At 34.3% G+C, this 21,770-nt stretch overlaps 2 protein-coding genes across 2 annotated transcripts; both read left to right on the top strand.

Moving 5' to 3' along the window:
- Positions 1 to 4,084: 4,084 nt before the first annotated feature.
- LOC116026719 (phosphoglycerate mutase-like protein 1) lies at positions 4,085 to 8,678 on the top strand. The gene is made up of 10 exons (XM_031268086.1): positions 4,085 to 4,229; positions 5,374 to 5,435; positions 5,556 to 5,663; positions 5,804 to 5,883; positions 6,084 to 6,246; positions 6,846 to 6,920; positions 7,162 to 7,250; positions 7,767 to 7,886; positions 8,063 to 8,107; positions 8,224 to 8,678. The coding sequence occupies exons 2-10, from the start codon at positions 5,376 to 5,378 to the stop codon at positions 8,330 to 8,332; spliced, it is 849 nt and encodes a 282-aa protein (XP_031123946.1). The 5' UTR covers positions 4,085 to 4,229; positions 5,374 to 5,375; the 3' UTR covers positions 8,333 to 8,678.
- A 775-nt stretch (positions 8,679 to 9,453) lies between these two features.
- LOC116026718 (serine hydroxymethyltransferase 2, mitochondrial-like) lies at positions 9,454 to 15,561 on the top strand. The gene is made up of 16 exons (XM_031268085.1): positions 9,454 to 9,960; positions 10,081 to 10,131; positions 10,243 to 10,329; positions 10,411 to 10,532; positions 10,674 to 10,750; positions 11,063 to 11,187; positions 11,279 to 11,371; positions 12,731 to 12,823; positions 12,921 to 13,118; positions 13,305 to 13,409; positions 13,571 to 13,636; positions 13,754 to 13,831; positions 14,477 to 14,588; positions 14,781 to 14,891; positions 14,984 to 15,152; positions 15,296 to 15,561. Exons 1-15 carry the CDS (start codon positions 9,850 to 9,852, stop codon positions 15,130 to 15,132), a joined length of 1,578 nt encoding a protein of 525 aa, XP_031123945.1. The 5' UTR covers positions 9,454 to 9,849; the 3' UTR covers positions 15,133 to 15,152; positions 15,296 to 15,561.
- The last annotated feature ends 6,209 nt before the right edge of the window (positions 15,562 to 21,770 follow it).

Raw genomic sequence — 21,770 nt, forward strand, 5'->3', positions numbered from 1 at the left:
TTGGCAAGTGATTTATTCATCAAAATGTGAAACTTGTCATGAATTTGACCATACAATTGTTTAACAAGTAGCCAGCCGACCCAACGGCACAGCCTCTATGACCGCCCCACGAGTGACCACGTACATTGTACGTAATTGACTTGCTTGAATTGGCACTTTGTACACGTCTCTGGTCCATGAACACCAAATTTGAGTATACAACGTGGGCCATATCACTATATCAGCACATGCCATGTAATGTATATATAATTAGGAAAATGGGTTCGGAACATAGTTCAATAGTCGAAAGATTGAATATGTATAATGATTTAATAAATAATAGTAGACAAATTATATCATAGATCAGGATCTACTTTGTATTATAATCCTGAATCAAAATAACTTTAAGATTATGTGTCTGTAGTTTGACATATTCTATACTTACAGTTAACGATTGATGTTTCTATAAATAAATTGAAAGCACACATAATATGTTAATTACAAAACATAACATGGTAACTACAAATACATAATATGTTAATTGCTGACAGATAATATTTTAACAACATATTATGTGTTTACAGTTAACATATTATCTATTTATAGTTATCATGTTATGTATCTTCAATTTATTTACAAACTCATCAATTGTTAACTGCATGTACAAAATATGTCAATTGTATACACATAATTCCTTGACCATGGTCTATAGTATAACAATTAATACCTAGGTTCGAATCTTAAATAGGGAAAGATTTCAACCTTGGGACAAAAAACAAGAACTCAGATTCCAAAAACCCGTAGGGACGTATATGTGGGTGGGGTTTTAAACAACTTATAGTAAGGACTATTGAATTGTAGTGCTGAGGATGGTAACCTGTTTATGAGGAATGTGGCGGTTTCAAAAGATGAATCCCAGTGTTTTAAACGAACTGAGCCTTGGGCAAGTAAAGCTAACCTGGTTTCAACAATGTGTCGATTCCGGCGCTCTACACGGCCATTTTGTTCATGTGTATAAGCACATGATTGGCGGTGCACAATCCCAAGAGTTTGGAATAGAGTATGCAAGTGGCGATACTCTCCTCCTAAGTCTGTCTGGATTGCCTTGATAGAACGTGAAAACAGTCGTTCTACCATGGCACGAAAAACATTAAATACTTTGTATATATCTGATTTTACATTGAGAGGATAGAACCAACAAAAACGACTGTAGTCGTCAACAAATAACACAAAGTACCTAAAGCCATTAGAAGAAATAACAGGCGCAGGGCCCCAAATATCTAAATATACTAAATCTAAAACATTTTTGCTAGATGTATTTATTCTGTCTAGCGGGAAACGAGATGATTTTCCCAACTGGCATGCTGAACACAGATTGGGCAAACTTGATTTATGTGAAACCACGGGACAACACTTTAAGATTTGCTGCAGGACGCGACTGTGCGGGTGACCGAGACGTTGATGCCAAATGGCGGAAGGAGCCCGAGTAGTGAGGTATGCCGAATGTACTCGGGGAACCGAAACGTTGTATAGGTCACCCGAGCTGGAACCTCTAAGCAGTATTGCCTTGGTTATGCAATCCTTCACAACAAAATAATCGGGATGAAACTCGAAGAAAACATTATTATCAATTGAAAAATGATTAACTGATAATAAAGAGGCAGATAACTTGGGGGACATGCAGTATATTTTTTAATTGCAGAGATTTGGAAACTGAGGGAATCGAAGCAAATCCAATACGGGATATACCCAGACCACTACCGTTACCAACGCCCAGAACATCAAGCCCGGAGTATTCCTCAGACTGCACCATCATGGTCGGATCAGGCGTGGCATGTGATGTTGCACCAATGTCCGGTAGCCAGGACGTGACCTCCGCCGGAGTAGTGCCGTCTCCGCCGACAGCCAAATTCGCCTGCGCGGGTGGCTGCTCCGAGTAGCGCCTGTAATAGTAGACGGCCGTATGGCCATGAGAACGACATATTTGGCACCTCGGGGAGCCTCCTCGACCACGACCCTGGTTGCCGCCGCGGCCTCCGCCACCGCCGCGCGATTGCCCCTGACCGCCGCGACCACCGCCGCGGGTGTGTCGTCCGCCGAATCCATTGTCGCTGTTCGATCTCCTGTTGCGACTGGCCATCATCGCCGTTGGAGATCCGGATGTCAGCACAGGAGCGGCCGCATAGTCATCTGAATAGATGAATTGTTGGGCTTGCAGGCAATCCGCCAACTGCGGGATGGTCACTGGTTCGCCGGAGACCACAAGCGACGCTGCCATGGATCTGAACTCCGGTCGGAGCCCTCTAAATACATAGAGGTTTTGCTCATCCAACGAGAGGTGACGTCCTGCTAACGCCAAGTCCTCGACAATAAGCTGTGCACGACCCAAGTACTCCGCCGGTGTGGAATCGCCTTGCCGGAGCGACTGGAATTGCGCGAGGAGATTCAGACAGCGGGCACGGGTTGAGGAACTGACAGCCGCCTCGATTGAACTCCAGACTTCTCTCGCCGTGGAACGACCGACAGCGAGGTACATGACTTCCTCGGAGAGCGACGCAACGAGCATGGACAGGATCGACTGATCCTGTTGGACCCAGCCGGCGTATGCCGGATTCGGTGCTGATGAGGAAGCGTCGTCGGATGCAGTCCCGGTGTTGCCAGAGACAGAGGACAGGGTCGCCGGTGGCGGGAGTATGGTGTCGTCGACATACCCGAGAAGACCTTGGCCTTTTAGAAAAGGCACAAGTTGGGTACGCCAAAACAAATAATTCCGTGTCGTCAGTTTGATCGACACGAAATGATGTGCAGAGGTGAGGGAGTTTGGAGTGGCGATGGGGGCCGACGCCGGTGTGGCTGCCGCAGAAAGGGTGCGCTCGGAATCATTGCTGGCCATATTGCGTTTCGGGAGAAAAGAGAGGAAAGAAGGCCTATCGCAATTCTGATACCAAATGAGAGTAACTGATCATTCGATTATTCCAAAGATAATTACAGATAATAATAATACAGGTTCAGCTCCTACATAATAGGCTTATGACTAGCACTCTAAGATAACAGCTAATACTTAGTCTAGCATAAGGTAACATCTAATACATGGTCTAACACTACTTCACTAAAGTATAGAGCTATTAATGAATCGAACATGAACGAACAGAAGTTGTTTGTGTTCGTTTGTTAAGATTATTGGAGTGTTCGTTTGTTAAAATTTTTAAAAAATCTGTTTGTGTTTGTTTGTTAAACGTTGTAATCTATACTGAGTGGGTAGAAGAAAAGGTGAGTGGGTAGAAGAAAAGGAAAAAGAAAAAAGTGAGAAAAACGAGTCACCTATTAGAACGAATACTTAACATGTGAATGTGAATAAATGCATTATAATTGTTATGAATAGACTTTAGACTTCTCTCGCACAAAATGGTTGCATGACAAAAATAAATAAATTTAATGAACATTATTTATAATTCAATTTTGTAATCCTTAATTTAGAATTAGTGAATAAAATTTATTTATGCATTTAAAAATTATATTAGTAGCTCTATTAATCATTTTGAATACATTTAGCTACAAAATTATTTTTATTTGTTCAGCAGTATTTACTCGACCCTAATTGTCGGTTGAAGGGACACCTTGAGAAAAATTCAATTTTTTTTTTAATTTAACTTCTAGAGAAAACAAGAAAACAAAGTTACTATTTGATACTTTTGACTTTAAATTTTTTTTTTAAACGTATTTGATGAGTGCTTAACGGATGAATTTATATATTTATCCTTCTCTCACTATTAATTTGAATAACTATTTGAGGTGAGAAATTAAAATGACCACCAAACAAACAATTTAAAAATTAAATATAATCACATATATAATTAAGGGATTAAATTTACATATTTATCCTTCTATCACTATTAATTTCAATATTTTTTGTTAGTAAAATCTCATAAACATTAGTACATTACCAGTTTACCACAATAGTCAATAGTCAATAACTCAATACCACCCGATTTGGCTGTGACAGGTGGGGAGCGGTCCATATCAAATTTTGTAACTTGTAAAAAATAAATAAATAAAAAGAGAAAAACAGGAGGCGAGTTGTAAAACGGAAGCTGGCGGTCTTGAAGGAGAGGCGGCCCTTTTTCTATAAAACGCATTTCCATTTCCATTTCCATTTCCATTTCCCAGCAACAGTTTCCGCAAGCCAAGCACCGCTGCATTTTCTCCTTTTCTCTCTCCCGCTCCGCTGCTTTCGTTTCTCTCTGTCTCCGGTAATCTCTCTGTCTCTAAACGAAATGATATTGCGGTTGTCAAGTGTATGATTGATTTTATCAGTTTGTTTGATATTTTTGTGAGAAGGCGTTTGCTTGTATTACATGTGAATGATGATTGCTTTTAGTTTTTTCGCGGTAATGCATTTTGTTCTTCTATCTGTTCGCGATCTCTGCTCCGGTTTACTGTTACATTACGTTCAGCGCATTTGTTAATCCTGAAAATGCATTGAGACTTTGGAATTTTAGTGTGTGTGCATTTTCGCGTGGTCCTGAATTACAACTTGTTTTATGATTTCATTGAAGAATTGAAGATGTGTATGATTTCTTTTTAGTTTCTGGTAGTCTGGTATATCCGTTTCCACCTCGCAAGTGGTGCTTATTACGTTGATAAATATGTACGGAGTAATTGCTACGGAGCTTGGTGTATAGTCCAGAAACAGAAGGCTGGATCTCATGCGGTGTCCTGAGGAATGGATTTTTAGTTTGTTTTGAACTTTTGTTTTTCAAAATCATTTTGTAGAATAACAGCGGTCTTATGTTTTATGTTTTCTGTGGAGCTATTTCATTGTCGAAGATTTGAAGCAAAATTTCTTTGTAGTTTCTGTGTTTTATTAAAAATTTTAAATACAATGAATTGTTATGTGCTGATTATGCAGAAGGCTTTAACTGAACTACTCCTAGATAGATATTAAGTTAGAGATTTGAAGCATGCCTTTTATCCCATGGGTCTAGATTTCTGAACTCTGAAACCACTGATATGAGAATTGAATGGGCTGATGAATGTAATGAGTTTGTATTAGACTCTTATACTTGTAGTTGGACTTGTTCCTACTTCCTACCCTTTGAGGAACCACGAAACTTTCTATCAACTTTGTGAATTTGATTTGTTAATTAGCATACTTCTATAAAGTTTGGAATGATCCTATAGGGACGAAAGATACTAACTCCTTGCTAATTTTTCCATTTGATAAACACTTGGATTAATGTTATGATATTTTGTATAGGATGTATATTGGAACTCATCAATCACATTCTTCCACAATTTTTTAAAAACATTTTTCCTGGTAGAAAAGTTCCCTGAGCCATTCTCTTGATTTCCTAAGGTCATTTATATTTACATAATCTTGTTCCCTGCTTACAGATATGGATGCTTCTGGAGGTCTGAGTGTCTATCCTCTGCATAGATGCAAAACAATACACCTGGTGTGTCCTTGTTCCTCAATCATTGCCTTTTAGGCGATTGCTATAGCTTACATTAAAACAGTACTCAATTCATCTTTTAACTCCTTGACAATTTTGTCCATGTATATTCGTGCTTTGTAGGTGAGGCATGCCCAGGGAGCTCACAATGTAGAAGGAGAAAAGGATCATAGTGCATACCTATTGCCTCACCTTTTTGATGCACATCTTACTCCTATTGGTTGGCAGCAGGTAGTGAAGTAAGAGATGGTTTAGCCATTGGTCATGCGATAAAAGTCTTAAAGCGTCTGTTGAACATTTGTTTTGCACCATTCTAAACTAAAATTAAAAGATTTATGATCACAGACTCAGATGACTTATGTTGTTAATAGGTGGATAATCTTCGCAAGCATGTTCATTCATCTGGACTTTCTAAGAGGATTGAATTGGTAGTCACCTCCCCTTTATTGAGGTATCAAATTTTATTTCTTGTTAGTTTTTATGAGTGTTTGCTTTCAGTCTTTCACATAACTAACTTATAATCATTTGCTTCTTTTAGAAAGTTAAACCATTCTTATTATCCAGTTCACGTCCCTTATCAGTTTTCATTGTATCTGTTCGTATTGATCTTTATATGGATGATTCATAATTTATTGTGGTATTTCATTGAAGGACCATGCAAACAGCAGTTGGTGCTTTTGGTGGAGAAAGTTATACAGATGGAATAGATGTTCCTCCACTAATGGTGGAAAATTGCGGAAATAGTAGCCGACCAGCAATTTCAAGTTTAAATTGCCCTCCATTCTTAGCAGTCGAACTATGTCGAGAACATTTGGTAAGATGCAATTTGTAGCAAAGGATGCATATATCTGGCCATTGGTTTATCTTTTCTCATTTTCTGCGCATATTCTACTCCTTATATTGTATACTAATTATTGTACCTCTCTATATGTCCACTTTGGAGTTTGGACTGGTTGTACCTTTATCAATATGGTTTTAAATTTTGTATACCATTTGCTAATTCACTGATGCTATTCAACCTCACTGGATAAACTGATTTTGGTTTTGTCTTTAGTTTTTGCTCTACATTTTGTTCCTATGTCCAGAAACTTGTATTTGTTTTGTGCTTTGAATGTTCAAAACAGGGTAAATCTGGCTGTGTTATGTGTCATATGTGCAACTTGTATGTTCCAATGTCAGTATTTCTTTACTGGAACTTATCTTTTTGATATGGTGCTACAACTTGAATTCTTATGTATGTGTCGTGGGCATTGCCCTGGAATTGTTAGAAGCTATTATTTACCCAAGTGTGCCCTTATTGTGCTGTACCTCTTTTCTTTTCTTTTTTTGACTCCCATAAATGTACAAGTGGTACAAATGCATGTGATAACTTTATTCTCATGTGGGCATCTTATCTATATGTATATGATACAGGGAGTTCATTGGTGTGACAAAAGAAGAAGCATTAATGAGTACAAACCTTTATTTCCAGCTATAGACTTTTCATTGGTAAGTAGTTTTCTACTGTTCTGAATTTCTTATTGAAACTATCTATTGTTGATTTTTATTTTTTTTTGAGAATATCTATTGTTGATTTTTATTACCCAAAAAATGAGGAAAGGTTCTCATTGCTGATTTTCATTCTTAATGTTGCCAAGCTACCTGAAAATAACTTCATTGCCAAGCTGCAATTGTATTTACAGTTTTTATTGCTTGGCCTCTAGGCGGTAACAGTCTTATTGTTTTTCAGATTGAAAATGATGAGGACATTCTATGGAAGGAGGATGTTAGGGAGCCAAATGAAGATGTTGCTTCCAGAGGAATGCAGTTCTTAAAGTGGTAATTTCTCTATCCACCAACACGTTCAATAAAATGTCTTCTGGGATTTTATGTAAAAAATGAGGACTGTATGAAGGGTCCTATTTATTTATATATTTGTCTTGATTGTTGCAAAGAATATTATTTCATTACCAAGTGCAGTAAGCAGTTTCTGTTTGAGCTTTTCTAATTGCATTTGCAAATTTCTTAAAAATACAAGCACCGTTATTTTTATCTGAATATGTTTCTCAACCCTTCTGCATAGGTTTCAGTTGCATCTTACAAGTAATTCAATTGATATTTGTTCAGAAAATCAGGTAGTATGATGTAATTATAAAAGAGAGAGAGAGAAGAATCAAAGGCTGGTGTCAAGTTTAGTGCAATTGCATATTTGCATAATATGTTCTATATGCACAAGCTGTTACGTCCTCTTGGGCAGTATTTATGTAATACGGAGTAACTTATAAACCTATTGGTAGGTCCAGACATGCAGCTTCTTGGTTCTCTCTTTCTCACTTTTAATTAATTGTTTTACAGGTTGTGGACACGGGAGGAGAAGGAGATTGCAGTTGTTACTCATAGTGGATTCTTAATTCATGCCCTCAGTTTATTTGGAGATGATTGCCATCCAAATGTGAAGAGTGAAGTATGCAGAAGGTAAGTTGGCGTATTTTGCAATCAAATCTGTATCTGTACACTGATTCACCCAAAACGCCTCACCACACCTTTTATGCATACTGAAAAGTTGTGATTTTCCACATTAACTGAAGGTGGCATTTTATTTGGTTGCCTTTAAGTGATTTTAACAAATTTTGGATTTCATTTATTTGCAGATTTGAGAACTGTGAACTTCGGTCAATGGTTATTGTTGACAGAAGGTAAGAACTTCAGTTTTATGTCTTTTCAAAAAAAAAAAAAACTTCAGTTTTATGTCTCTTCTAAGAACTAGCATAGCAACTTTTTTCAGAATGCTGAATTGTGCTTTTATTTGCAGTATGATTGGATCAGACACTTCCACAACTAATTATCCAGGCAAAATTCCCAGTGGATCAGATGCCCCAAGTGATGATGCAGGTGTGAAATATCCTAATGGTATACATTGAAATAGAAAAATTTTTGGTTTGGTATGTCTAGAATGTGATTCTTTAAATATAGTCGTCTACTGCTTATGTTTAAGGTCAGTAGGAACCCAACATTTCCAATACAAGTTAGACCGTTGAGCGAATGTTATATTGTCAGACAAATTTGTAAAACTATGTATATGCACTGTAGGTGATGGTTATGTCATCAGCCTTTGTACTACTAATATCTCTAGGTGTAATAGATTTCTATATTTTCTACCCTTTCTTGTAACATGAAATAAGTGGAATGCCGAATGAATCTGTGACATGTATTCCGTTACTACTATTCATTGAAATAATAAGACACATCAGTTGTGAATGCTGCAAATAATTTATACAAACAGAAAGCAGGCAGTAGGCTCTTACTGCTTTCGACTTTTGATTGTTTACATGATCTGAGATACATATAAGGAAACAAGAAGCCTGAAAATAGAATAGCTAGCCTAAAAAAAAACCAGCAACAAGCCTAGTAAGGCCTTTTTAAAAAAAAATAAAAAAAAATTAAAATATTATTTTATTTTTAATTTTTGAATTAAAAAAATAGCCACCGATTTTCTTCAACTGACAATCAGTGGCCATCTTTCTATTACAAGTGTACAACCATGGTTGAAGGTGGCTTGGCTACCTTCACCCCTCTCTCATAGGAGAAAGGACTCAAAGGTGACTAGGGCATCTTTGTTGAGAGGCCCCAAATTTGGATCTCAAAATGGTTGTCTGTCTATATGAAAGCGGTCACCGGACGTGAGAAAACAATCAATGGCGGTTTGTTTTTAAATTTTTTTTAAAAATATTATTAAAAAATAAAATAATAAATATTTTATTTTATTATAAAATTAAAATATTCATTTTATTTTATTAATTAATATTTTTATAAAAAATAAAAATTATTTATTTTATAAATAAATGATACATTCAACATTCACATAAGCTTAGAACATGCTAATCTAGCCAAAGTCATGTCAACAATAACATGCTAAATAGGTTATATTAATAGGTTATATTAAGATTTAATTATACAATTTTTTATTTTATTTTATTTTATTTTTTTTACACTTAATAGATCTAATTATATTATTGTCTGTATTTAGGGATCAATTTTAGCATCTTTAAAAAAAAATTGAAGAGAATCAGACAATTTGTTTTTAACACGGGAGTAGTTGGGTAAGTGTGCGGTGGACCCACAGTGGTCCCGCCGTTCCTCTGAGCTTACCAACTTCCGACTAGTGCGCTGCACCCTTCACTCTCCCCGGCAAAAGAGAACAACTGATCCAACATTTGGTACCGCCCAATATTCGATTGACACGTCAGCTTCATTCAACCCAGGTAATCAAAATTCCCTCTCACCAACCTCCATCCCAATCACACAAACTACTTTCAGACATCACAGTCATAGAAGAAGAAGAAGAAGAAGATCGAAGCATAGAGATCTCGCGTATGCGATCATCATCGTCACCTACTCCTCTTTTCATATAACGCACCAAATTGAGCTCCATTCATCAATGCATATGTCAATGGCTCTCCGAAGGCTATTCACCTCTTCCTCCTCCTCCTCCTCCGCCGCTTCACTTCTGCTCCGTCCTCTCTCCGGTGTCTCCTCCCTCCGATACTCGGTTTGTTCATCTGAAAGCTCGTGGTTTCCTTTGTACTAATACTATAAATATATATGTATATGCCTATGTGGTCTGTGCATTAGCTGATCGCTTGTTTGTTTCGTGCTTTCACGACGTTAGTCCTCGTTGCACAATCAAGCGCTTCGACAAAAGGAGGACCCCCGCGTTACGGTACGCCTTTTGCTTTGCTGCTCTTCGTTTTTCATTTTCGAGATCTGTGAGTTTGGTTTAATAGTGCGCGCGTGATGTATGTCATTATGTTTCTGTGAAATGGACTGACAGTGGACGAAGCAATTGAATGCCCCGCTTGAACAAGTTGATCCGGAGATTGCCGACATCATTGAGCTCGAAAAAGCCCGCCAATGGAAGGTATTTATTTACTATACGTGTGTTCCGGTGTTATTGGGATAGGACTAGGAAGTTTGTGGATTTAATTATATGTGGAATTAGGGACTAGAGCTCATACCGTCGGAGAATTTCACTTCGGTGTCGGTTATGCAAGCAGTTGGATCAGTAATGACCAACAAGTACAGTGAAGGGTACCCTGGTGCTCGATACTACGGAGGAAATGAGTATGCACTTGTGCTCTTTTTTTCTACTGAAATGTGCTACTCATATACTGTGAGATTGTATCACTTAGTTTGCTTATATTTGTTGGGAATGTATTTTCATTACTGAATGTAATGGATACTATTTGTTATGTGTGCACCAAGGTATATTGATATGGCAGAGAGATTGTGTCAAAAGCGTGCTTTAGAAACTTTCCAATTGGATCCTGAGAAATGGGGAGGTAATGATTGTGCCTATCATCTTCAGTGATAAATAAGTACCTGTTAAACGGATGTGGCTTTAAATTTTTTGAAGTAACTAAGTTTTTTCTTTTTTTTGAAAATGAAGTAACTAAGTTGCATAGTTTCATTTGGTCATAGAATGACAAGTAAATTTCAGCCTTTCTTCATACAATGTAAAATATCCAATCTAGTCAGTACAAAATTCCTTGATATACTTTTCTTAGTTAAAATTCTGTGTTATTTGAGACTTTCGGTGATTAGAATACCAGCCATTTTGATGTTACTAAAGTACTCAACCTTACCTTGTGCAGTTAATGTTCAGTCACTATCAGGATCTCCTGCAAATTTTCAAGTGTATACCGCTTTGCTGAAACCGCATGAGAGAATCATGGCTCTTGATCTTCCTCATGGTGGACATCTTTCGCATGGTTATCAGGTGCTTATAGTTTCTTCCAAATAAATTTCTGTGAGGTTTATTACTTGATTCTTTCTATAAGATATATTGATCATCTTTCTCCATTGTGCAGACTGACACCAAGAAGATTTCTGCCGTCTCTATTTTTTTTGAGACAATGCCATACAGATTGGATGAGAGCACAGGGTACATTGACTATGACCAGGTATATTATTAGGCACCATACAAACAATTTTCAAGTTAGGGTCCGTTTGGAAAGCAGGAAAATGACTTTTGGAAAATGTTTTCTGGAAAATGAGTCATTTTCCGGAAAACAGTTTCATTTCTAGTGTTTGGATGTATTATGGAAAACTGTCTTTGTGTGTTTGGTTCATTTTCTAGAAAATGGATAGAATTGTATAATTAAAATTGTAATTGTTTTATTTAAAATATAAAAAATTATAATAGTTATTAAAATAATGGTATTTAATAAAAAGAATAGAATTTATTAAAAAAATAAAAATTTAAAAAAATGTAGCAAAGGTTTCTGGCGGTTTCCCCACCTCCTTGGTCCATGGTCATGGGTGATTTGACTTGGTTTTGGTCGAAAACATGCGAAACAGCTATTCTGGCGATTCCGTAAAATGATTTACGGAAAAAAATTTCGTAAGTCATTTTCCGGAAAAATGAACTGATTTTCCTTGGCAACGGAAAACATTTTCCGTTGACCACATTTTCCAGACGTTGCCAAACACAGAAAACTTGGAAAACATTTTCCGGAAGTCATTTTACGGGTTACCAAACACACCCTTACTGGAGTTATGCCATTTCTTATATGCTCTTTTTGTTTTTTTTTTTTTGTTTTGTTTTGTTTTGTTTTTCTTTTTCGAGTACTACTGACTCTATTACAATGTAGTATCTGCTCATACATACTTTCTCAACCTATTGAAACACAAAGAGTCAATGCCCCCACTGGGGTTCGAACCTGTGACTTTCCATTTGGGAGAGCCACAGAGGTGCCATTGAGCTACAAGCTACTTGGCATGCCTTTTCTTATATGTTATCGTGTAGCTTAATGCTTTTTTGCACTGTTTCCTTCTTATGATGGTTGTTTCTTGAATTCTTTCCTCCCTGGCTCCCCCTCCCCCCTCTTTCCTCCTCTCTTTCTTTCTTTCCCCAAATAAAACTTTGGGGACTATCTACTGTTGCATGCATACAAATACTGAAATACACCTATGTCTTTAACCCTTGCAAATTTTCCTTGAGATACAATAAATAATAATGTGTATAATGTGAATTTTGTGATTTTCATTTATATGGTTAACTCTCTTCGGTATGCATGTAGCTTTTCTTTGCTTGAAAGGTGTGAGTGGTGGATTGTGAATGCAACTCTGGAACATTCATCAGCCCCTGTCACCTCCTAATGACACAATAATATTGAACTGATCTGCTATCTGTTTTTGTTGGGTAGTTATGTACTTATGTAGTTTTCTCTGTGGAGGTTGTGAGAGGTTATCAAGCTTCATTTGTATTTCATTTTCTACAATTTGGAAATGTTAATATAAGGTTGGAATGTGTTATACAGCTGGAGAAAAGTGCAACACTTTTTAGACCAAAATTAATTGTTGCTGGTGCAAGTGCTTATGCACGCCTATATGATTATGCACGTATTCGTAAGGTAACTTTAAACCATTTGCTATCGCATTGTTAACATATGATCCACCTATTAATTACATATTTTAACACAATAAACGATTTTATGGAATCTTTAACAGGTATGTGACAAGCAAAAAGCTGTAATGTTGGCAGACATGGCACACATTAGCGGCTTGGTTGCTGCAGGGGTCATTCCCTCACCCTTTGAGTATGCAGATGTTGTTACAACTACAACACATAAGTCACTTCGTGGGCCACGTGGGGCAATGATCTTCTTCAGGAAGGGATTGAAGGAGATTAATAAACAAGGAAAAGAAGTATGTTCTAACCTTAACAAACAAATAAATGTGAAATGCATAAATAAATAAGGATACCTTTGGATCTGCATCGTTTATTTCTGTTCTTCCAATGTCGAAGTTAACTCTTGATTTTCTATTTTTATTTTTTTCATCATTGGATAATTGATTTGGATTAGAAATAACAGTTTGATTTGTATACTATAGGTTATGTATGACTATGAAGACAAAATTAACCAAGCAGTTTTTCCCGGACTTCAAGGTGGTCCTCACAATCACACAATTACAGCCTTAGCTGTTGCTCTGAAACAAGTAAAAATTTTCACCCTTTTCTAAAAAAATGAAAGTAAAATTACGTGGTTATTATTATTATTATTATTATTATTATTGTTATTATTATCAGTTTTCCAGTGCAGTGATTTATAGGATCATGTTAGGTTCTTATATAAAATTTTAGCATATCTTTTGTGTAGGCAATGACACCAGAATATAGGGCTTACCAGGAGCAAGTTCTCAGTAATTGCTCAAAGTTTGCTGAGGTAATAGTTACTTCCACATTTGCATTTCTTATATTCTGCTGTACTGTGATATTTTGATGGTTGTAAACTTGTAATTGCTTTTGTTTGTGATGAAAGTGAAGTCTTTCGTGTTTGCAGAGTTTGATAGGTAGAGGCTATGACCTTGTATCTGGTGGGACTGAAAATCATCTGGTCCTGGTAAACTTACGAAATAAGGTAACTAACTGATAATTAACTCCTTTCCCTCTGACCCTCGTCTGTTTGATTAGCTGTTACTTCCACACTTAAAAGAGCATAATTAGTTAGTTTTTCTCAATTGTCAATCCCTTTGTGGCTTTGAGTTCATTGTTGGAGCTTTTATAAATAACAGCCTCTTTGTTCATGTTATGGAATATACAAATATGGAACCTTTACATATTAGGAAGCCTGGAGATTAGGGTTTTGAGTGGGTAGGTATATGGAAACTTGTTTCCTTATTATAAGTCCTCTAGCATGTATTTATAGGGTGGAGTATTCACTGCAAGAGATGTGAGACAGAGCTGCCAGAGGAGCTATTTTTTCTAAACTTTTGAACAGTTCATAAGAGGAACTCAAAATAATAGTCTTGGTCAATTTATTGTGGAAGCAAGTTAAACGGATTGTGAGTGTGGATGCTTCTGTTGTTGCTTTGAACACGTGTTTGAGGATTGGGGAGGGGGTGGATTGGTTGACTTTTAAATAAATTTCAATATTTAATTCTCTGGTTTTGTAAACTTATATAAGTTCTAGAAGATAATAACATCTAGGTTCCTCTGTATGGGACTCAAGTGGATATTGATTTCATTTCTAAGCATGTGAGTGCATTGTGACTTTTCCTTGCAGGGTATTGATGGCTCCCGAGTTGAAAAGGTTTTAGAGTTGGTGCACATAGCAGCTAATAAGAATACAGTTCCAGGTGATGTGTCTGCCATGGTGCCTGGTGGCATTCGTATGGGTAAATCACTTCTCTGGAGATCTTCGCAAAATGCTTCACTTTACATTTCTCATGCAAGAGTTCATGAAACCTTCTCAGCAAATTCAGATTCTGAATTGTGAAGTTTGTCTTACTTTATAAAGCATTACTTTACATAGTACTCTTCCTACCTGCATAGCCATTTTAGTAACTTCCACTGACCTGACAATCCAGGAACTCCGGCTCTCACATCTAGAGGATTTGTTGAGGACGATTTCGTTAAAGTGGCTGAGTTCTTTGATGGTGCTGTAAAGTTGGCACTTGAGATAAAGGCAAAGACAGAAGGTTTGAATTCATTTATTCTGATCCTTCTATCTAAGGGTTGAGCATTTTAAGTTTATTGTAGTTGTATGCTTACCGGTACTTGTTTTCCCTAGGAACAAAGTTGAAGGACTTTGTGGCAACTATGAGCTCAGATACCGGGTTTCAATCTGAGATTGCAAAGCTCCGATCTGAGGTTGAGGAGTATGCAAAGCAATTCCCCACTATTGGTTTCGAGAAGGAAATGATGAAATACAAGCATTGAATCCAGATCTTTAGAGGAAGGTATGTGTTGATCATTTCAGAGTATAGGTATTTAATTGCAATTGTTATTATAAAATATATGTATATGCCTTTTTAAGTCTTTTTACATGTAATTTATCAAAAATCTTTTTACAAACAACTAATACAATCTCCTGTATATACAGTATCACACGATAGCTTACCTTGGATGCAAATGGCAATATTTGAATTCGCGGCTATGGTTCAATGACGATCTGACATTTCAACTCTGCCTAATGATTCTGAAAGAAAGTGTATACAATATGAAATAGCATAAAGATTTGTCTTTCTCAGGTTTGTTGTTTAAAACTGATTGCCTTTCCATGTTTATGAATTTGAAACAGCTCTCACACTTGAATTATAAGTTGTTTCAATGTTTATGAATTTGGAACAGGTCTCTCTCTCTCTCTCACTTGAATTATATGTTGTCATTCGTAACAGCATTGAGGCGTTTGACTCAAACATTGAAATCGGAATCGTATGTATTTAAGTAGAAGTATCTTTGTTGGGTAATTAATAGAAATTTGAATCAAAATCTACTATACTAATAGAGCTAATAAAGTTAGGTTTATAACTGGTAGAGGTGAGTAGAATTAGTGAAAATTTGACAAAATCGATAATCGATCCGACCGAATTTTTTGGTTATCGGTTACAAGGTCAAAAAAATTTGGTTATTCGGTTAATTATTGGTTATGAAGCTTTATAATTAATTTCTCCTATATTATTTTACATTCATATACTTTGAATTATTTATTTAAATAAACAAATTCAACATTCAAGTACCTATGCATTGAAATTTTTTATATAATTTTGTGTTTTGAAGTACTTATTTAAAAATGAACATTGGGCATTATCCATTTGCGTAAAAAGCCAATAAATAAATAAATATAAATATATAATACATAAATATACACTCATTTTTTGTCCCATTGTTTAAAAGTAAGGAAGCGAAATGGTAAAGAGATTTATGATTAGTAGAGGATTTTAATCTAATAGCAAAAGTAGACAAATAAACATGGTAATGAGTATTGAATCTGATAGTAAGGTATAAAAACGCTCAACCAAATGCTACCATTATTCATATTTAAAAAGAGCACTTTGGGGTGATTGAGTAACTAAGTGAAGCATGATTTTTATATTTGTTGAAAGTCACGAATTCAATTATAGCTAACACCATCTCGATTGAATTTATCACACAAGATTTTCTTAGTGTAATTTACATTTTCTATATGGCGTACAAACTATTACATACGAACAAAAGTTATCATGTGCACATTCTCAAGCAACGAATTATTTGTCTTGACTTGAATATTGTATCATTTGGTATTCTTGTTGAAAGATTAGGTGAAAAGAGGCTAAGGTGATCTAGGAAAGCGTTAATTAGTATTTTTGTGATAAAGTTAGGGTAAATAGAAACTCATACTTCTAGGTTTCTGTCGAAGCAAAAGGGAAACTATTAATGGCCATAATTGTAAGTAGGGAATTTTTTTATGACAATCTTAGTCATTTTTTTAATTAAATTTTTAAAATTTTGACCACCTAGGCCAGAAATTTGGCTACCATCTAACGATTTGCCTGTATATTTTTTGACAACTTATGAGTAGTTGATAATATCGATGAAGATTTTTTAAATTCATAAAATGGTTAGTAAGTTGATAAAAAAAATCTCAAATTTTTTTTCTTGTGACACAATTAAAATATATTTTTTTTAAAAAATAAGGAAGACCATTTGTGACAGCCTCAATTAAAAAAGTGCTCATGACCTTTATGTCAGAAAAAAAGATGGCAGCGCCGGAGAAGAAGAAAACATACGTGAAATTGCTAAAATACCCCCATTATTTTAAGATTTAGGATTTTCTGACAAAATTTGACCGGTAATTTGGTCGGAGTGACCAAAATTGATAAAAAATTAAATAGTTAAGGTACGGAATTAACAATTTTGAAAGTCGTGAATTACAATTAACAGGACCCCTATAGTCAGTGGATCAAAATGGCAATTTGTTCATTTATTAAAGTAAATAATATCCCTAGGGTACTTGTCTAATTGATGAGATATCCCAATTAATATTTGACTTTAATTGTATAGTGAGGTTTGATTCCTATAAGAATATTGGAGTTAGCTTGGGCAAAATTGAAAAATCTGAGTTAATAATTAATAATTAATAATTAATCGTGCATGATTCAAAAGCTAAACATGTAATTTTGCGGAGATGATGATGTATAGTGTTGACAACATGAGTTGTTTAATCCGTCATTTTGCTATTAGATACGGTACGTACTATGTCACATATCTATCCATATGTCCTTTTCTACCAAATTTTGATGCCATTCCCTATCCACTACTTCATCATTATGACCAAATTTAGGAAGAAAAATACTACATGTACTCTCAAGTTATATTCCATACTATTCACTCACAAAAATTTGATGTTGACACTTTCTTTGAACTCAAAGAATGAAGCTAACCTATCATATCTTGCCACGTCAGGTCGTCAAGGAATACAAGGAGAGTATAGAATGGAAGTCCATGTAGTAGAACTCATTTATGAATGATAAAATGTTCAAATGTTGCCAGAAACTCAACACCTTTTTTACAACCACAATAGTAGTTTTTGCTCATCAATTTTTAAGAAAATTTTAAATGAGATGGAAGAGAGAGAACGATTAAGATCATACTACAAAAACTTAATTTTTGTTTGTGAAATGGGTCCCACCCCAGTGCAACAACAACGCCATTTGTTGCTTGAAGTGCAATAACAACGCATAGTCGGGCGCGCGTTACCATAGCTTTTTTTTTCCTTTTTCTTTTTTTTTTCCTAAAAACTCATTTTTCTTGTTTTTTTTTTTCCTAAAAACTCATTTTTCTTGTTTTTAAATTTAAAAAAAAAATCCCTCCATCATTCTCTCCTACTTGGCATCTTAAAACTTGTACAAAAAATCAACTATTGAGGATGCTCAGCTGAGTATGTAATATAGAGTATTTTTAATATGATTTACTTTTCTTGTGTAATATAGAGTACATGAGTGGAGTTTATCCAGTACTCATATTCAGGTAGTGATTGTAGATTTTTCTTGTCACCTAAAAAAAAATATACATGGTTAATATGGTGTTAATAAATTTTGTTGGCTGTACTCAAAACTCAAAAAAAAAAAAAAAAAAAAATTGTTGGCATTGAACACCATATTAACCATGTTTGTAATCTAAAATCAAATCTTTTATCCTAATTAAGAGTAATTTTTGTGTAGAAAATAATGTACCAAAGCTCTCAAAGTGTTAAAGAGTCCCCGTCATACATTATAATACTCCGTAATATATTCCAGATATATTTTAGATACGTTTATTGTTAAGAAATGCACATCCTTGTAAACTAGTCGACATCTATGTAATACTTTACTAGTTTAATGTGCACTTAATCACTTTCTCTCCTATTAATTATTTTGAGGATGTAAATATATGAGTTAGTAATTAATTTCTTCATTTATGATATCCCGATTGCACTTAATCTTTTTAAAAGAGTGATTAGGCATTCCTCTCCTAATTTTGCATTGTCAGGTTGTAATATATATTGGATTGATTCATTTTATACTTGATTAAAAATAACATTTTTTTAATGCATGCATAGAAAATGATCTTTTTTATTATTTTGGGTGAAAAAATGATTACCAACGTACTTTTGACGCTTTTTTAAATTAATAAAAGACATCAAATCACTAATTTGAACTTTCCAACAAGATATTGCCTAAGATATATATCTATCAAATTTGCTTTTAGTTGAGCATGTGGCATAGAAATTTTTTTAGTGCCCGCACTTTACCCATTTTGTGTAATTTGACAACCATATTATATAAGAATGAAGGTTTACTCAATGTACAATCTCAGATAATAACTGCTAATTTTCCTCGTCATTAAAAAAACAAAATTAATTGTACGTAATTATTTAAATTCCTATGGAGTAGAATATTATTAAGATCATATAACTTGATTGAAACGTACGTTAGGATATATATAAGTCAATTGTCATAAACTACGTAAACCTAATGCTAATAAATATGTAATATAAAATTAGCAAACTAGCTAAGGGTTAATCAATCACATGATGCAACGCTTTCTAAACAGATGGATTATCTTAGTCTAAACTAAATTACCTAACGTTAAATCAACACATATATTAACCAAACAACTTGAGAAAATTGGTAACCGCTAATATAACTATAAGGTCACAATATTTTATATTTAATTTTGTGGTATTTAAGTTAATTGGGGTAAAATTTTCACTGATGAGTTAATTTAATTTTATAGTAGAGTAAGTTAATTAGGATTTTGACTTGGGTGCTATATCATCTGCTGCTCGATCTTGTTGAAAAGTCGGTGCATATGGTGGGAAAGAGCTACATAGAAGAAGACTACCGTATCCGATGTTTAATAAGGTTCAAAAAAATTAAGAAAAGTTTGGAGTAAAATTATAAAACCTATTCAAAGTGAAGCCGCGCATCTACTTGTCTGGTGCCGACCAAATGGCTATTCGGTGCTTGATAAGGTTCGACGAGAACTGGGAAGAGCTATTCAAAGTGAAATATAACTGTCCACTCTTCCAGTGCAGACCTAGCAAAAGGAACGAACTAAGAAGAAGCTATTTATTTGGTGCTTATACTATTCATTTGAATGTCTATCAAAACTCTAAGTTAAACTTTGTGAACACGATTCAAATCAAAATTATATTAAATTAATCTCGAAATAATAAAGATATCAAATCTCTAACACATGTATTATATATATACTTGATAATTTTATATATTTATTACTTCTTGCTTTATGCATGCGCATGCACATGCCATGCAGACTGCAGCTTGTTATATAGTATATATGCAATGCACATTGTTCGATATATTCATATTCCAATTCAGTGAAATATTACTGGGCATACTACATAGAAGAACACGACAATATAATATAATAGATCGACAACCTTTGATTTGCTGCAAGTTGTGAACAAATTAATTAAAGACAACCAACCAATTACAAGGCTGGTTATTTTATTTTTATTGAATATAATGTTTTGAACTTCAATGCTAGCCTGTCTGTTTAGTGAAATAGTGAAAACATACTCTCATTACATTTAATTTGGACGAAACAATTACTGCAATCTAAGGACTAATTTTGCCGAAAATGTTTTAGTCACCGGACCAAAATTAGTACTTTTCAAAGTCAAGAACAAAAATTTTAAAGGTCGCAATAATCATGCATAGAACTAATAATATAATTTTTTTTTAAAAAAATCTTTTTTTTTTAAATTATGCGTCAAACATGTAAAAAGTATTTTTATAAATAATTGTACGTGTGTGAACAATTTAGGATTATTCCGCTCAAAATGATGTCATTTTGAATTAAATAACTCATTTAAAACAAAAAAAAAAAGAAAAAAAAAAGAACATAACTAATCAGCATACTAGGCGGCCTAATTGGTGTCTAAGGAGGCCTAGGTAACTAGACCACCGATTATGGTGATATGTTAGGTGGCTGGCTGGCACAGCACCGATTAATAGGTGCATAGGCGCGATTTTAATTTGCAACACTATACTAGTAGTGTGTGGTTTCAATTTTGACAGCCTGCAGAAGAGCGGACCTCAAAGACCCGCCCTTGCTAGGCTAGCGGGCCTAGCCTAGGCAAGCCGCGTGTTGGCCCACCTAATTTGAAGAAAAAAATTACATTTATGGTCTAATTAATATTCATTTATTTAATTTGAATTAATTGTTTGAACTTTGGAACTATTATTAGACTTTAAAAGTTTGGACTTTATAACTATTGTTGAATATTTCAAAATTTAAATTGATAATGTTTGTTAAAATATTATTTGTGTATACTTTGTTATAAACGCAACTATAACAATAATTAATCATAATATCTATATTTGTCATATTTAGTTAATTACATTTTTGCCCCATTTAGTTATATTCAATTCGATACAATTACTAGTATGTTAAAAAAAATATTAGTATTTCATATCATAAATAATGCCAAATTATTCTATGCATATGTAGTTAATATTAACTATTGTTTTCGATTTCATTAATTGGATTGAAATTAATTTTATTTCTAAGGTTAGTGGAATCTTCCTCATATTAACGCAATTATAATGACAATACTTAATTATAGAGTTAATTTCAATTTTTGGTCCTAGATTTATAGGAGACAGTTCACTTTTAGTCATTTTTTATTAGAACATTCTTATTTAGTCTTACTATTATTATGATATTATCAATTTTAGTCCTCCTTCAATAAAATCATTGAAATGTCGTTAAATACAAAAATATTTCAATCGTTTTTATACAAAATAGATTGAACTGCTATATTTAAAAAAAAATTCATAATTGAAGACCGAAATATCCTTGTATTTAACGATATTTAAACTGTTTTGTTGATAAAAAACAAAAATGGATTGTCTAATAAAAATAATTTAAAGTAGATTGTCACCTATAAATCTAGGAACAAAAATGAAGTTAACTCTTAATTATAATATCATAAATATTATATATATATATATATATATATATATATATATATATATATATATATATATATATATATATATATATATATATATATATATATATATATATAT

Source organism: Ipomoea triloba, chromosome 8 (assembly GCF_003576645.1).
Source record: "Ipomoea triloba cultivar NCNSP0323 chromosome 8, ASM357664v1".
Classification (NCBI taxonomy): Eukaryota; Viridiplantae; Streptophyta; class Magnoliopsida; order Solanales; family Convolvulaceae; genus Ipomoea; species Ipomoea triloba.

Coding starts and splice junctions, on each gene's coding strand:
- LOC116026719 (XM_031268086.1), top strand. CDS start 5,376: ATGGATGCTTCTGGAGGTCTGAGTGTCTATCCTCTGCATAGATGCAAA. Junction 7,887..8,062: donor AAGAGTGAAGTATGCAGAAG/GTAAGTTGGCGT, acceptor ATTTATTTGCAG/ATTTGAGAACTGTGAACTTC. Junction 8,108..8,223: donor ATGGTTATTGTTGACAGAAG/GTAAGAACTTCA, acceptor TTTTATTTGCAG/TATGATTGGATCAGACACTT.
- LOC116026718 (XM_031268085.1), top strand. CDS start 9,850: ATGCATATGTCAATGGCTCTCCGAAGGCTATTCACCTCTTCCTCCTCC. Junction 10,132..10,242: donor AGGAGGACCCCCGCGTTACG/GTACGCCTTTTG, acceptor ATGGACTGACAG/TGGACGAAGCAATTGAATGC. Junction 10,330..10,410: donor AAAAAGCCCGCCAATGGAAG/GTATTTATTTAC, acceptor ATGTGGAATTAG/GGACTAGAGCTCATACCGTC.